General features: G+C 35.2%; 1 protein-coding gene across 1 annotated transcript in view; it reads right to left on the bottom strand.

Moving 5' to 3' along the window:
• Positions 1-4,952: 4,952 nt before the first annotated feature.
• The window catches only part of SUCO (SUN domain containing ossification factor), a 125,386-nt gene continuing 113,600 nt past the window's right edge, over positions 4,953-16,738 (bottom strand). Inside the window, exons 25-29 of the mRNA XM_041749647.1 lie at positions 16,178-16,282; positions 14,488-14,642; positions 13,935-14,026; positions 8,054-8,109; positions 4,953-6,999 (exon numbers count right to left, since the gene is read on the bottom strand). Coding sequence (XP_041605581.1) covers positions 6,556-6,999; positions 8,054-8,109; positions 13,935-14,026; positions 14,488-14,642; positions 16,178-16,282 — 852 coding nt within the window. The 3' untranslated portion in view covers positions 4,953-6,555. The remainder of the gene's footprint in view (positions 7,000-8,053; positions 8,110-13,934; positions 14,027-14,487; positions 14,643-16,177; positions 16,283-16,738) is intronic.

Below are 16,738 nucleotides of genomic sequence, written 5' to 3'. Positions count from 1 at the left end.
TAACTTTGGAACTTTAAAGATAACTACTTTAGTTATTAAATTAGAATTTAAAGTAACGCTGAGAACAGATACTAAATGCAGCATTTTGTCCCAAATAGGTATAGTTAATGCATTTCTGAGTCTTAGGTCTCACCAGGCTGTGACTACAAAATGAGAACTTTCCAGGACAGATCTAACTAGCCCAATGCCAGAAAGTGGTGCTTCTGTGATTGGTCCCTACCTTCTTCTGAGATCCTCAGAGGGATCTTGGGCATTCTCAGGTAGTGTCCCCCATGTCTCCACCAGGAGGCATTACAGCATGGTGCTTAAGAGCCTAGGCACTGAAGTCTTACTACAGAGAGAAGCTTAAATCCCCACTCTTTCACTTACTTTGTGACCTCTGTTTCTGAGTTTATTCATTTTAAAACTAACACAATAACCATACTCATATAGATTAAATAAGAGGATATGTATACAATGCTTTAGCATGGTGTTGGCACTTTGTAAGTGCAACTTCTAGCAGATGGGATGCTTTTGGCATAACACAAATATGTAACACAAAAACTGGTCAAGAATGGCTTAAACATGAGAAGGATTTATTATCTCATTTAACAAGGACTCCCAAGATTGGATGGCTTCAGTGGTTCAGTAACTTAGCGTGAGGGCATGAACAATTTCTTTTTCTGCTCTACTCTTTCCTCTGTCAGATTTTCCTCAAACTGCCATTGTGTGTGTGAGAAGTTTACATATGTCATCCAGACAAGAAACCTGAGAAAACAAGAGAAGGAAACATCCTTCTCTTACTACAACTTGATTTTTAACAGCAAAGAAACCTCACTCTTGGCAGACTTCTCTTCATTTGCCACTGGCCAGAATTTCACCACACATCCATACTGAAACCAGTCACTAGTGAGGAGAATATTTTCCATGATTGAATTACACTGACCAAGATTTATGTTTGACCAAGGAATAAGATCACCTCCCCCAGGAGTATGTGTCCCTGAAGTTAGGGGAAGATGGAGCACAAAGGACATGTGACTGAGTCCCACCGAGAAAATTAAAAAGTTGAGACTGGCTTGCTAAGTACTCTGATGGTGTGAGCAAAGAGTCTGAGAAACCTGTTGGGATTGAGCAGCATTCCCAGGGTTTGTAGCTGAGGATGCATGTTTTCTGGAGACAAAATATGAACTACACATGACAGCCATCTGATGGGAGTTTGATTGGGGGACTCTGGTGGGACTACAAAGAATTGTTACAGTTAGGGTGTGAGAGGGAATGCGCTAGGAGAATAGGAGATGGTGGTCAGAAGCTGGATGCTTGGAATTGGTGTTAAGGATTACAGATATTGGTAATGACAGAAACTAGGATTTAATCATTGGAATTAAGTGGCTGAAACAGACTGGAGAACAAGATCATTGGAGAAAGAGGTCAAGGAACTGAGAAACTAGAAAAAATCATGTAAGGTAGACATTGAAGTCCTCAAGAATTGTGACAGGCGGTACTGGAATGATAGGGAACCCAAGAATGAAGATGAGAGAGGGCAAGAGAAAATAGGGGCTCATTTGCAACAAAGAGAAATAGTGGGTGGTATGGTTTGTTGATGTAAGATTCAGAGAGTGAATTTTAGGTCATGGAAGATTAAGGGGACCATCTACTAGTCTCTCCTCAGACCAAGTAGTGTGAGGAGTGCAGAAGAAAGTCGACCTGTAAAGGATTCAAGGGAAGTAGTTTTGACTAGAACAAAAAGGTGAAAGGAAGATTGAAACAAGCTAAAGATTTAGAGAATTTTATTGATGATTGATTTTGAGTTCCAGAGGGCACGACGGAAGTGATTAGGAAATATAATACGGAAGAGTATTCCTGAAGGAATAATGTGAAAGCCATATGGAGCTTCTTGCAGTGACAAAATTAACAGGAGTCAAGGACATATGAAATCTGCCTTGATGGTTTTGAGGAAGAAAGTTGTGGCAAGGCTTCATACTGAAGGGTAAAAACAGGTGACAAGATCTTTCTAGGAGTCCTGCTGAGTCTGGAGTGTTTAATGACCCTGTTGTGAAAGCACTAAGGGTCTTACCCTGAGCACATCAAGCTTAAAGCTCCCAGCTGACCTTGCTAATGGTGGTGTAGACACTGAGGCTAGAGATGATAGTCTTACACCAAGCCTGAGCTCCTTTCTTGACCTGCTGGTAGATGGTCAGACACCAGGAATGAGATCTAACTCTGAGCATCGAGACATCAATAGCTAACATTGAGTGCAGTATATGCTAGGTACATGGTATTTTTATGTGTATTAGCACACTTGATCCTCAGAATAATCCTCTGAAGTAGGTGTTATTATATCTGTTTACAGGTGAGAAATCTGATGCTTAACGCGATTATGACTAATAGTGATTTGTCCAATGTCATCATAAGAGATGGAGAGCAAATATGAAACTAGGCAGTCTGATTTGAAAACACTTGCTCTTAAATTGTATGATACACCACCTGGGGAACTTTTTAAACCATCCTGGGTTTAAAACTTGCTTTTTACCCCTTATTCATCTAGAAATCACAAATGCAGTATTTACCCGAAGAATATAAAAATACTAATTGGAAAAGAAATATGTATTCCTATATTACATTATTTACACAAAGATAATCAAGCAAACTGTCTATCAATATAAATTATAGATGAATGGATCGAGAAGATGTGAGATATATAGATATATGTGATATAATGTAATACATAAATATATATATATATATGTATATATATTTATATGAGACCTTGCCATTTGACACAACATGGATTGGTACCTAGAGGATATTATACTAAGTGAAATAAGTTGGACAAAGACAAATACCATGACTTCGCTTACTATGAAATCTAAAAGACAAACAAATAAGCAGAAACCCATAAATAAAGAAAACAAACTGATGGTTACCAGAGGGGAAGAGGTGAAGGACAGGCAAAATGGATAAAAGGGAGTGGAAGGTAAAAACTTCCAGTTGTGGAATAAGTCACAGGGATGAAACGTACAGCACAGAGAATATAGTCAATGGCAATGATATTGTACTAGCATTGTATAGTGACAGATGATAACTACACTTATGAACATAGCATAACATAGATTTGTCCAATCACTGTTGCACACCTGAAACTGATGTAGTAACACTGTGTGTCAACTATACTTCAATAAAAAAGGGGAAAAATAATAAAAATCACAGATGCTTGTTTGCTCAGATGGACTTATCACTTTACATATTATAACATTAGGCATTTAGGTGGGTCTTAATATATGCTTTATCAAAGAAAATGCAACAATTCCAAGTGATGAACTCTGTTGTAAACATTCTAAAGATTAATTTTGAAAGTAATAAAGTGGAATATAATGTAGAGGTCATGAATACGTGCTCCTATAGGATATATTTAATATCTTAATGTTATATAAATGGATACTTGTGGGTTGGGATAAAATTTAATGACAGTATTGACACATCACTAGAAAAGCTGTCAGTGCCCACTTTGGTAGCCCATGGGCCTTTACATAAGGAAGACACGCTAAGTCATAAAGCAATCTGTATTTAAAGAACCCAAATAAACAGTACAATCAAATGAACCTTGACCGGACACTGGACAAAAAAAAAAAAAAAAAAAGAGGGATACCCATGGGGACAACTGGAGAAATCTGCCCATGGACTGTGTTATTAGACTATAGAATTATCAACTTTTTAAATGATACAAGTATTGTGGCTACAGAGGTGAATGTCCTTATTTTTAGAAAACACATCCTTAGGTATTTAGGGGTAAAGGGTTCTAACATCCCAGCTTTCAGATGGTTCACTCAAATGAATGTATGCAAATAGACACACACAGACACATATAGCAAAAAAAAAAAAAAAAAAAATTAAAAATGTTAACTGCTAAATCTGAATAAAGGTGCATAGATATTCAACTTTTCTATGGATTTGAAGTTTTTCAAATTAAAAAGCTGGGGAAAAGCATGAGGTTTTTAATAACTTTCTTCTATGAAATGTAGGTTTTAAAAAAGTATTGTTTCTAAACTGACATCACTTCTATATGCCTTGATCTTATGTAGATTTGTTCAAGTAGGTTAACAAATAGCTATTTCATATTCATGTATGTAAGTTTAAATATTCAAATTGGGAACACCTTTAAAACTGGAAAACCAGTAAGTGGTAAAAGAAACACCAACTGGAGACAAAAGTTGAAAAGGTTGCTATTGAGGAACAAACCATCCTTGGTGAAGGAGGCTGTGGTGGCAGTGGTGGTGTGGGGGCAGTGGTAGAGAGTAGAGAATTCCTGTTTTCTCATACAAAGCTTATTAAAAAGTTATTTAATTCTTCAGATTGTATGTATGTTTAACATAGTATTTTTAAAAATCCAATTAAAAGAACTGCTTTACTCGACACGTTTGCCCTTAGGATTCTTGTTTCATTTTATGCTGTTTTAATGCTTAATGTTAGAAGAAATAAAATGAGGCTATCAAGGAACATTGAAAGCTTATTTTATATACATAGCTTTGCTTCTTATCAGGCACCAGTGACACTTGGCAAGAACTGTTTCTTCCCCTCATGTAGGTATAATCTCACCTGAAATTATAAAATGTTATGCTCTGGTTAGATGTGTAAAAGTTTAAAAGTAAATTGTAAAGCATTATACTCTATTTAGATGTAGAAAAAATAAGAAATTAGTAGTCCTCAAGATAGCATCTGTTAAGAGGAAACTGCATACATGCACTCTACTAAATAAAGATCAAAACTCTTATTTTAGTGTTTGAAATGGTGAAATTATGATTGTATAGAGAACACAATGTTTATGTGTAAGTTCAATCAGTATAGAGGTGGCTGAAATGTCATCAATTATGTAATGAGATGTTACTGTATTTAGTTTTTAATGTGGCAAAAACTTCAATCTATGTTCTGAGTAATATATTTATAAGTTCTCCTTCCAAGAACAAAAGAGCCAGTAATTAATAAAGACAAGTGTTCAGATTTATTTGGAAATTCACAGTTTCTAATGGCACTACAGCTCCGTAGTTACATACTGAAAGTCATCTTTCCACAATACTGGGTGCTGCACACAGATTGTGTACCTTCCCACTCTCCCTCTGCTCTCGTCTGGACCTCTTTTCAATGAGTTTCTATACAATCAGGCCCTCTTGCTCTGAATGGCTAATTGTACAGACTGGAAAAAAATTCAAATCATCTAAAACATACTGTTAACCTAAAAGCAGCAACTTAAACAAACAAAAAAGGCTTTAAATAGGTCACATTACAAACAATACCCCCAGAAAGGTATTAGACGAGTTTAAAAACAGTTATTACTAAAAGTGCTCAATAAGTTATAACTTAAGTCTTACAACACAAAATGGTCAATTCTCTCCCTTTCAAAAAGAAACTTCCGACTTTCACTCATTATTGTACAAACACACACTAAGAAATCATTGTATTGAAATACAGTTGCTGCCAATTATTTTTAAAGAAAAAAAAGACAAAATGAAAACAGACACATCGACATCACACAACGTATACCTCTGCACATTTGTAGCCAATACAAAGCAAACATCAAGGAATAATAATCCGTTTAGACTTGACCAATTAGACAAGGCTTGACAAACTCACTAGCTGGTTCCGTGCGTATGTACATAGGCAGTGATTATATCATATGAGACCTGGACTCATTTGACAAACCTTCAAATGTTCTATTTGTAGTAACAGGAAGCAATTACCTGAAAGTCTGGAGGATTAGTGCTTATTGTGAATGTTTAAAATGTAATGTAGCTAATGAAAACCCTTACAAGTGGTTACTGTGTTAAAGACGTGAATTTATAAAAAATTTATTTCCAAATACCAGTTATTTGCAAGAAAAAAATCTTGTAGGCTTTTTTCTTTTTTCTCATTGAGTTAATAGCTAGAGAAAAACAAATGAGAATAAGTTAAATGAAAATATCAGTATCAAGGTTTATCTAAAAGAAGAGACAAAAATTCCAGCGAGTTTTTGCTTCAAGTGAGTTTGCTAAACAGAAGTCTATTTGGCAAGTCTGCAGGATCTTTACACTGTCTGACCCACATTACTGAACTTCAGGCGCAGATCACCTTAAAGCCTTGTAGTGTTTGCAGCTTCAAAAAACTAACAAAGTTATAAAAGAAATCAAATGACAGAAAAAGTTCTCCCTCCTCTTCCAGTGGCATTATAAATAGACAAAAGGCACATAAATATGGGAAGGTGCAAGAAATAGGAACAAAGCTAAAGGAAGAGGTTTAGGCTTTCATTCCTATCCCACCCAAAGGAACTGGGGCTTCCAAATTACGTTTGTCCCAGTAATTAATCTGTGAAAAAAACATCTTTATAAAATGTCTACCATTGTCCTTGTAGGAAGTGATCAGCCTTGTAAAACTGCAGCTCATTAACCAAGATTGACACAATCCCACCTACTTTTTTTAAAAAGGCAGAAACCATAATTTCTGAATACTTTTCCCATTAATATTTTCTCCCTCCCCCAAACCCTTCAAATACCACAGACTGTTCTTCAAAGAACAACAAAAGTCTCCAGTATGAAAAGTTCTATTATTTTATATATGTCCCGAGACCGCTGTGACACCAAATGTTCCCACGGTGATCTCTTTGTTTCCTTTGATTATGTCATGCAGGCTCGGCAATGATCCTGACTTAGTCTGTATTAGAGTTTTTATCAATTTTCCTTGGTCTTGGACTTTAGATCGCCTTCGTTTTAAAGCCCTCTTCTCAGTTTTTGTCTTTTGGGACTGTCCATTGCACAGACTTGTGCAAGCTGAAATGCCACAAAAGTAAGACTCTTCTGACTGTGATGATGTTTCCGAGCTTCCTTCAGATGGAGGACCCTTATAAGAAGAATGATAAACTTCTCCCATATTAGAAAAATCTCTCTGGTTCATAAAGGGCTTCCTTCCTTTTAGGTCTCCATTGGCTACTGGGTGCAATGGATCTGCTGGCTTTATGGTTTCAATTTTTTCAGTTTTGTACTTGCAGCGTTTCTTCTATAACACAAATTTTTTAAAAAGATAGTAATGAGACCTCCAATAGTTAACTCATCAAAACATCTAGACAGCTGGGCTAATGGAGCAAAGTACCAACCCAATGAGAAGTAAAACAGTGTTATGAACAGCATAACATACTGTTGTGTTCTGTATAGACACCACCATTACCTTCCCATTTTATAAATACTACTCAATCAAAACTCTTTACTTAGCAGCCACCTCTGAAAATAGATTTAGGAGATGATAACTAACATCTGAGTACTTACTAAGTACCAGGTATTATCTAGTTGCCTTCATGTGTATCTTAACTTATTGAGAAGTGAGTATTTTTATCCCCGGTTACTAAATTAGAAAACCAAGGTTCTGAGGTTTGGTTCTCTGCCCAAGTTACAACACAGTAAGTGGAGGTTGGGATTGAATCCTGGACTATTTTGGCTCTAAAGTCTAAGTTCTTTCACCTAGAGACCATTACCTCTAGTCAAAATGAGTACAACTTAGAGAGGCAAAATGGAAAAAGCAGACTTTGTAAACAAAAAGTATATTTTGAGTTTTACCACTGATTTATTGATAGATCATGCAATAGTATAAACCTTCTGAATTTCAGCTTTCTAATATCAGCTCCGGGATACTACCATCTCCAGCTGCTGTGAAGATTAGAGAAATAGCACATGTATACATTGTGCCTAATAAGCACTGATACTCAGTAAATAAGGACTATTACCCAGGGGTCAGCAAACCTTTTCAGTAAAGGACCAGGCAGTAAATATTTTAGGCTTTGCAGGTCACATACTGTTCCCTCTTGCATATTCTTTTTCATCTTACAACCCTTCCTTTAAAGATGGTTCCAGGCCCATACAAAACAGGCCACAGGCCAGATACAGCCTATGGGTCATAGCTTGCTGACTTCTGCAACATTTACTTATATCATTACTATGACTGGAAATAAACAGTAAATTTAAATAAGGACCACTTAAAGATTATATTAAACCTTTCTACCTAATTCATCTATAATCACATAATTACACCAACACACTAAAAACAATCAAAATATTACCTTTTTTTCTGGAGAGAACTTGAGGGGTTCTACGATGTACAAATCATTTGGGTCTACTATAAATAAGAAAAAATAAAAAGCAGATATAAAATGTAGATTATGCTATGATAAACACTAAAACTATATTGTCCCTTAGTAATTGTTTTCCTAACAGATACTGTGAATTTATAATTATAACATACTAAGCATTTATTTATGCATTTTAAATTAGTAAAAAGCGACAAACTGGAAGAGATGGTACCATTCTTATTTTGGGCTTGGTTGGTTTCCTTCAAATAATTTCCCTAAATTTTTCATTGATAGCTGGTCATCAGCCAACAGTAAGGATCCTTTTCTTGGGCCCAGCCCAAACCTCTTACCTGATGAGAAGGATAACACCACCAGATAAACTAGTAACAAGCCTAGAGATCATCTGAGTATTTCCCTAAAAGACTAACCTACACCGTGTCACAAATGTGGGTTAATTATGGCAACAAGCAGCTGTGACCAGGTATGAAAGCCAGTTAAAGGAACATACACACAAAAAAAGAAATTTAAGAAGTTTTTTCTTATTGTATTTTACTATGACTAAAACTATGAATGCCAAAATCTAAAAACAGCTTGAACGTGCAATATAAATGACAAAGTAATACTGAATAAACACTTCTGGCAAGGTGAGTAATTAAAAATATTCATTTTAAGGTTCCTAAGATTTCATTACTTTAAGCACATTAAAGACAGCTGTATACCACTTTCACACTGACAAGCTATATTTCTTGACAAGACATTTGACTACCAGATAAATGAAATCTCAGTCCTACTGAACCCATTAAAAGTAAACAGTATGTGGTCTGACAGAGTCAGAAGTTTATAAGTAGCAAAATTCACTATAAAACTTCATATACTGGGCAGCCTGGGTGGCTCAGCGGTTTAGCGCCGCCTTCAGCCCAGGGCCTGATCCTGGAGACCTAGGATCGAGTCCCACCATCAGGCTCCCTGCATGGAGCCTGCTTCTCCCTCTGCCTGTGTCTCTGCCCCTCTCCCTCTCCCCCTCTCTCTGTGTCTCCCATGAATAAATAAATAAAATCTTAAAAAAAAAGAAACTTCATATACTGCAAATTTACTAATAATGCGATTTAACTAATTATGTTTTTTTTTTACATTATGTCCTAGAAATCTGAGAAAGTCATCAAATATATAAAAATATATATAAAAAAAAATCCAAACATTCCTCCCGATAGCCATTTCTATCAGGTTACTAATCTCACTCCAATTGCTTTTTAAAAAATAACACCTACTTCTAGGAATGGTTAACTATTACTCAGATCACCCTCTCTATTGAAAGCAACTAAATATGGAACTTTAAAAAAAAAAAAATCACTAAAAGCACTGAAGAGCAGCCAAGATTAACTAGGCCAAATTTGAAGGAAAAGTAGGAAGTCAAACAGTGAAGTGGAACACAAAAGTCATTTTTGTCCTGATGGCATTTGCTAGTGCATGAGTATGTGAAGTTTAGTTCTGATGATCAAGAGAATAAGCTAGAAATCAAATCTTCAGACCCATCCAGAGTAGTAGTCTAATAAGACACCCTCACTCTCCCCACAGTAAGCTAGGACTCTACAGAACTACTCTCAGAGAAAGAATTAACCCATGCAATGCAAGGATTTACAGTCCAAATTCCCATCATCTGGTGGTCCAACTAACCTTACAAAACAAACAAAGTAAATATAAACCAATTCTCTCTGGAATAAGGACCTACCTTCTTGCTCTCAAATTATCCCTACAAATTTTTCAAAGAGAAGGACCAACACACAAAGGTAAAAGCACAAAAAGACACAAAGCATCTTGAGCAAGAGCCAGTAGACCCAATTAATGAACAGATTCACAAAGTCTTAAGATATTACAATTATAAAACATAAGACTAAAAAGACAGCTATACTTACTATTTTTAAATAAAAAACAAGCTTGAAAATATCTGCAGGAAACATAAAACAAAAAAAGGGGGGGGATCTAGATGTTTAAACAAATACTAAAAGAAGTCCTAGAAATGGAAAATATAATAACTGACATTAAAAACACAATGGAAGAATGTAATAGACTATAGATAGCTGAAGAATATACGACATGGAAAACAGATTGGAGGAAATCACCCAAATAATTCACAGAAAAGCAGAAAGAATGAAAATAACAGGGGATGCCTGGGTGGCTCAGTGGTTGAATGTATGCCTTTGGCTCAAGGCGTGATCCTGGGGTCCTGGGATCGAGTCCTGCATAAGGTTCCCCATAGAGAGCCTGCTTCTCCCTCTGCCTATGTCTCTACCTCTCTCTCTCTGTCTCTCATTAATAAATAAAATCTTAAAAAAAAAAAAAAAAGTTTAGCGGCATAAAGTGAAAAGGAAGTTAACATTGAATTAAATGGGTACTCTAAAAGAGAATGAGGTAGAGTGAATATTCTGGGGAAAAAATAATGGTTAAGAATTTTCCAATACTGATAAAAGATACCAATTGAGAGATTCAAAGAGCCCAACAAATTTAAAAAGGAATAAAGAAAAAAAGATAATGTTTCAGTATGAAGGGAAATAATGGCAAACGGAGTCTCAGAAAGCAGAACTGAAGAATTAAGAAATTGGTATATATGTGAATAAATGTAATGAACATTAGTGTAAAAAATAGTATACCTTGTTGAGTTAAAACTAAACAAAAAAAAATAAAGAATTTGTATACACAAAACAGTAACATATAAATGAAGTTGAGGATACAAGATCTTTGTATTGTTCAAAAAGAGGTAAAAGTATTGAATAACTGCAGACTTTGACAAGTATTTGTAGATGCTAAAGTACAAGAAAATGTCAAAAAGAATGCACAACTTCTAATGACAGAAAAAGAGAAGAAACTTGTAGCTCTCAGAGGGAGGAAAAATAAAAAGAGTTAATAGGCAAAAGATATGCAAGTACCTTTTTGCTAATAAATTTTAACATTTGGATGAAATGGAAAAATTCATGGAAATTTTAAATTTAAAGTGACAAAAAAAATAATCAGTTTCCTTTAACCAAAACTCCTCTTACAAAGAAAATACTGGACCTATGTGACTAATAATTCAAAAAATAATTATAATCTGAAACTCTTCCTGAGAACAGAAAATAAGAGAATACTGCCCATCTGATTTTATATACTTTACACATCAAAACCCAACAGTCTGAAATAAAAAATTACATGCTAACCTTATTCATGAACAATAAGATAGCAAAATCCCTAGAGTATCACACAGAATTATGTGAAATTAACAGTATGTACACAAAACACACACATATAATGTATTATGACCAACTTGTGTTTTTTTAACAATGTAATAAAAATGTAACTCTAGAAAATCAATTAGTATAATTGATCAATTGATAATTGATGTTAAGAACTTTAATTCATTTTAATAAGAAGATTAGAAATAGTCATCTTAAAAGAAGCTTAAAAAGTATTTGGTAAAATAAAGCATTAATGGGGAGAGGAACTATTATTAGCAAGCTAAGAAGAGGAACTTCCTTTGATAATGGCTATCTACAGAACACCTATGAGAAATATAATACTTAACACTAGGTGTTTTCCCTTTAAGAATGGGAACAAGACAAAGGTGCCTATCAGCTACTTCAACACTGCTAAAATGCTAGCCACTGCAGTTAGGGAAAACAGGAAATAAGATCTATAAGGATTGGAAAGGAAGAAACAAAAATTGTCTGTAGCCTCAAAAAGTGTGCCCGTGTTCACAGAAGCTGCCACTCTGTCCTAACAATAAGTAAAAAAGCTGAACAAACCAAAAAATCAACTTTTTTAGCTCCTTCAGAGAAGTGAGCTCACAAAGCAAACTACTATCCCCAAACTCAGAGATAGGCAAATACAGTGAATCACAAATTACTTGGGCAGAAACCTCTGTGGGAACCAGTGCTCATATAGAAAAAAAAACTATTAGTTGATAAATTGCTGGATGCTCAGTGTGGATAAATCTGTAAGTTAAAAAGTCTAAGGAGGACATCTAGTCAGAGGGGAGCCCTCACACTTTTATGAGTTGTATTTTTAGGAGCTCTACCAGGTCCTCACCATTTTGAAATATTCCAGAGTAGCCCAATGTGGGACTTGATCCCAGGACTCCAGGATCATGCCCTGAGTTGAAGGCAGGTGCTTAACCACTGAGCCACCCAGGTGTCCCAGAGAGTATTCTGTTCTTAACAAGGCCTGACTTTAGGAACTATTTTAGTAGAGCTGTACCTGCTGGTGTTTTATCAGAGCCGAACTGGCCTAAGCAAAAGGAGAAACCCAACAAACACTGGTGAAGTGTACAGTCCAGGGACAAAGGCCTGCCAAAAGACCGAAACCTAATCACAGGAGTCCACAATGCTTCCTCTACCACCACACCTCACCACTATATTATGAAAAGATATTTATTGTAATTCCTTTTACCTAGTGCATCATGTCCCATCTGTCAATAAAAAATTACAAGGCATTTTTTTAGAAAAGCAAAGAACACAGTTTGAAGAGACTAAACAAACATTAGAACTAGAGTTAGATGACAAGAATGGTGGAATTATCAGACCAGGAATTTTTTAAAATTATGATTAGTATGTTAAGAACTTTAATGTTAAAAAGTAGACAACATGCAAATATAGATGGATAATGTAGACAGAAAAGTTCTAAAGAAGGATAAACAAAGAAATGCTGGAGATCAAACACAGTACCAAAAGATAGGGAATAGCCTCAAACTGAAAATGATCAAAATAATGTGTAGTGCATTTGTATAATGGAATATTATATAAAGATACAACAACTATATTCAGTGACATGGTGAATCTCACAGTCAACAGTCAGAAGTCAAAACAGTGGTTATCCTGGGAGGGGATGGACAGTGTCTAAAAGAGCACAAGGAAGTTCCTGGGGTACTGGATAATGTTCTCCATCTTAATCTGGGTGTTGGTCATACAGGTGTGTTCAACTGGTTTATGAAAATTCATCAAGTTTTACATATGACAATTACATTTTCTTACATGTAATTCTTCAATTAAAAATTTCAGTTGTAAAAGAAAATCAGCCAAAAGAAGAAAAAAAGAAAAAGGGGGAAGAAGAGTTTTACTAGTCCTAAGTAAGCACACATGTAATGTAATGGGTTAAGTCTGTGAAGCTTTGTGGAAATAGTAATGCTCAAATGCTCAGCAATGATTACTTGAAAGAGTTAATCAATTGAAACATGCTGTTGTTACTAAGTCTTTAAAAGAAAGGGAAGCCAGCCAATAATTATTAAGAAAGCCATTCTAATTGGAATACATAATTAACTTGGTTATTTTAATACTGTATAAAGATAAGTCTCTTAATAAGTGCTAATTTTAAAAGAACAGATATAAAAAAATAGCCACTCAGTACACATTCATTCATTTAAGTATTCATTGACTGTTAGACAATAGAATGCTATTATAGACCCTGGCCTATAAAAAAAGAGATAGACTAGATTTTTTTTCCCAGAAAGTGCCTCACAGTCCTAAACTAGAGACAAAAGGGGTCCTACCTGTACAAGAGGAGGAGGCAGATAAGCACAGGATGCTATGGGAGCACATTCAGGTTTTCCAAATCTGTTGAACTTTTTCAAACATCCCTTTCTAAAAAGAAATACTTCTAAACAGGAGCAGGTGCAAACAAAGCTACCAATGGCTAATTAAACTAAGCCCCCCTTCCTTCCCCACCCTCTGGGTTTTTAGGAACAAAGACAGTAAGTGTGAAAATGATACAGTGGCTCTGACATAGTACAAACATGAAGGTTACCCATTATTCTGTTACAGGTGGTTTCGAACACAACCTTGACATTGTAATTATGCCAGAAGTAAGTTAGAATCGTGTTTTTATATATATATTGCACAAAATCTACCTTCTTTGCCAGTTAACTGTAAAGACTTGGATCTGATGAGTGGGAATGAAGTTCTTCTTTTCAAATTCATATCATCATAGGAAGAGAAACACCTAAAACATGAAGAAAATGAGCACAATGAGTAAACTATGTATAATTTACTTTGCACTTGGAGCTTGATAGAAGCTATTGAGAACTGAACATCCACAGAATACTAATCTCTAATGTAATACTTCAGTTATTGCTATTACATGTAAAAAAATTGAGGATCATTGTCTAAAAGATGCTATATTAAAATACCTACTATCTTCTCCCTTTGAATTCCACATTTAAGCACCTTTCATAACTAAAACATTTCAAGGGTTTATGTACTTCCTATTAACGTATTTTTCATACCAGTCTACAGAACCTTCCAGATACAGGACTATCTCTTGCTAGTTACAATGATGTTTTAACAGTGCAGTTTTAAGATAATCATATGGGAAAAAGAAAGTATCTCATTATTTGCTTATTCAAATTTCTCAAAATATAAAATATAGTAAAAATAGTGAAATAAAATGTTGATATATACTACCTTTTTGGGCTTGGATATTGATTACTTTTAGGAAGTTTTGAAATATAATCTCCATCAAATTGAGAATTGTTTCGACAGCGCTGCATACAAAGCATCAGTCCCAAGACAACACAGAGAACCAAAGATATGACAAGATAGCTTTGTCGATCTGAAACCTGAGAGGAGAAAAGGATTTAATAATTATTATATTTTATTTTATAGTAATGTTAAATATATTATTATTTTATCCTGTCATTATATTATAATTTAAAAATTATACTATAATAAATATAATGGGATATAAAAATCAAAGGACAAATAATTTTAAGCATTTTTTAATATGTTTCAAAACCATAAAATGAAGGGCATGCACTTAGAAAATGTCCTACTGAGATCATTTTTCTTCTCTTCCCCCCCAATACTTTGAACATTTTTAAATCTATGGAAAACTTTTAAAAATAGTAATGAACATATTCATGCCTTTTCACCTATGTTCATCAATAGTTAACATTTTGCCACATTTGCTGTGTTTTTCCATCTGTATTATTCCTACTTGGGGAGAAAAAAAAATCTTGCTCCTGCCTAGTCTTTACCATCTTGTAATACTGAACCTGCAATTACTCAGTTATTTAAGCCAAAAACACAGGATCATCCTTAGTTCCTCATCCCACACATCCGATCTTTCATCAAGGCTTGTCTTTCTCTTCAACATTCCCTGAATTCAACAACTTCACACTGTTTTCCACTTCTAAAAATATAAGTCCAAACCAACATCACCTCACCCAGGTCACTGCAACTGCATCCTAATTAGTCTCCTTCCCACTTCTGTTCTTGCTATTCCCCAAGAGGCAATTCTCCAAAGAGCAACAAACAGGGAGTTCCTCAAAGTGCTGTCAATGAGATGACCCATGTCACTTCTTAATTCTTTCCCTAAGAGTAAAAATCAAACTCTAAATTGTTTATAAAGGCCTTTATGACAGCGTCCCTGGCATATCCTGAATGTACTTCTTACTCTCCTTCTCCTCATTCTATTCCAGCCACCAACCTTCTTTCTGCCCTCAGATATACCACACAGTTTCTAATCATGGGTCCTTTGCCCTCGTGCTGCTAGTAACAGGTTTGTTCTGACCCTAAGCCTCCTGTGGCATGCAAACTTTTCTTGTGCACTCAAGTTCTAATGCCACTGCCTCAGATAAGCCTTCCCAAATCACTCTAGCTAAGCCATCCTTACCGTAATCACTTCATACACACATATTTCATTTTCTATCTTACTGTCCTCTCCCCCAGAAGAGTTCTGTGGCCAGGGACTGCTCACTGCTATATGCCATAAGGAATGTACAGCTTATACCTCACATACACTGGATGCTCAATACTTGTTAAATCAATGCAATGTTTGCTTTGTTAAGCAACTCAATAAGCCTTTGTGAACTGAAAATGGAAGTACCAGTGGTTTGCAAAAGGCCTAATAGTATTGCTTTATAACCATATTTTAGGTAAGACCTAAACTATGAATGCCTTGTTTTCCAAAAAAAAATTATCATAATTAATCTATTTCCAAAATATTATAGGGCCACATTCCGGTGTTCTGAGCAAGTTCTCTATAAATGACTATTTTGTTTGGTTTAAGTTCTTAGATACCACATTAATAAGTCAGTCTTTATGACAACCTCTATATATGCAATGTGTCTTACAATACCAGCAATAACAATACCTCGCGTTTTAATTCTGCCACTGTTGTTGATAAGTTTGAAACAAGCTGTGTCATGTTGGTCAATTGTGCCTGTAGTAACTGAATGGCTTCTGTTTGCCGCTGATCCTATGATAAAGAAAGAAGTAAGTATTATTTTTGTGTGTGTGAAAGTTTCATCTATACGTTAAATATACTGCAAGTTCCAGTAAAATTACTAAGTTTCTCAAGAAAAAAAAATACATAATAGAAAGCTTTTAATGAACAAGTACTGTAAAATGTGACCAGAAATTAAAAAAACACAAAAAACAAAAAATGAGACTGTTGAATCCTCCCTTCCCTGACTCCTACAAAAAACATTTTGCCATTTATTGCCACATTTGGATTACTGACTAGTGGAAGTTAATAAATTACTTCAAATTAATATGGGCTCCATATGCAGGAACGAGCATATAGTCAGGTATATGCAACACAATCACTTTGTCAAATATGTTCTCAAACCAAAGCAGTCGGCACAAAAAGATGCTGAAAAAGTTCTGAAAAATGTTTTGGGGTATAAAGCAGACTCATACTAAGAAGCTTTTA

This window comes from Vulpes lagopus, chromosome 1 (assembly GCF_018345385.1).
Source record: "Vulpes lagopus strain Blue_001 chromosome 1, ASM1834538v1, whole genome shotgun sequence".
NCBI lineage: Eukaryota > Metazoa > Chordata > Mammalia > Carnivora > Canidae > Vulpes > Vulpes lagopus.
Note: the sequence above shows the minus strand (reverse complement) of the source record. Positions and strands in the feature narration are given on the sequence as shown.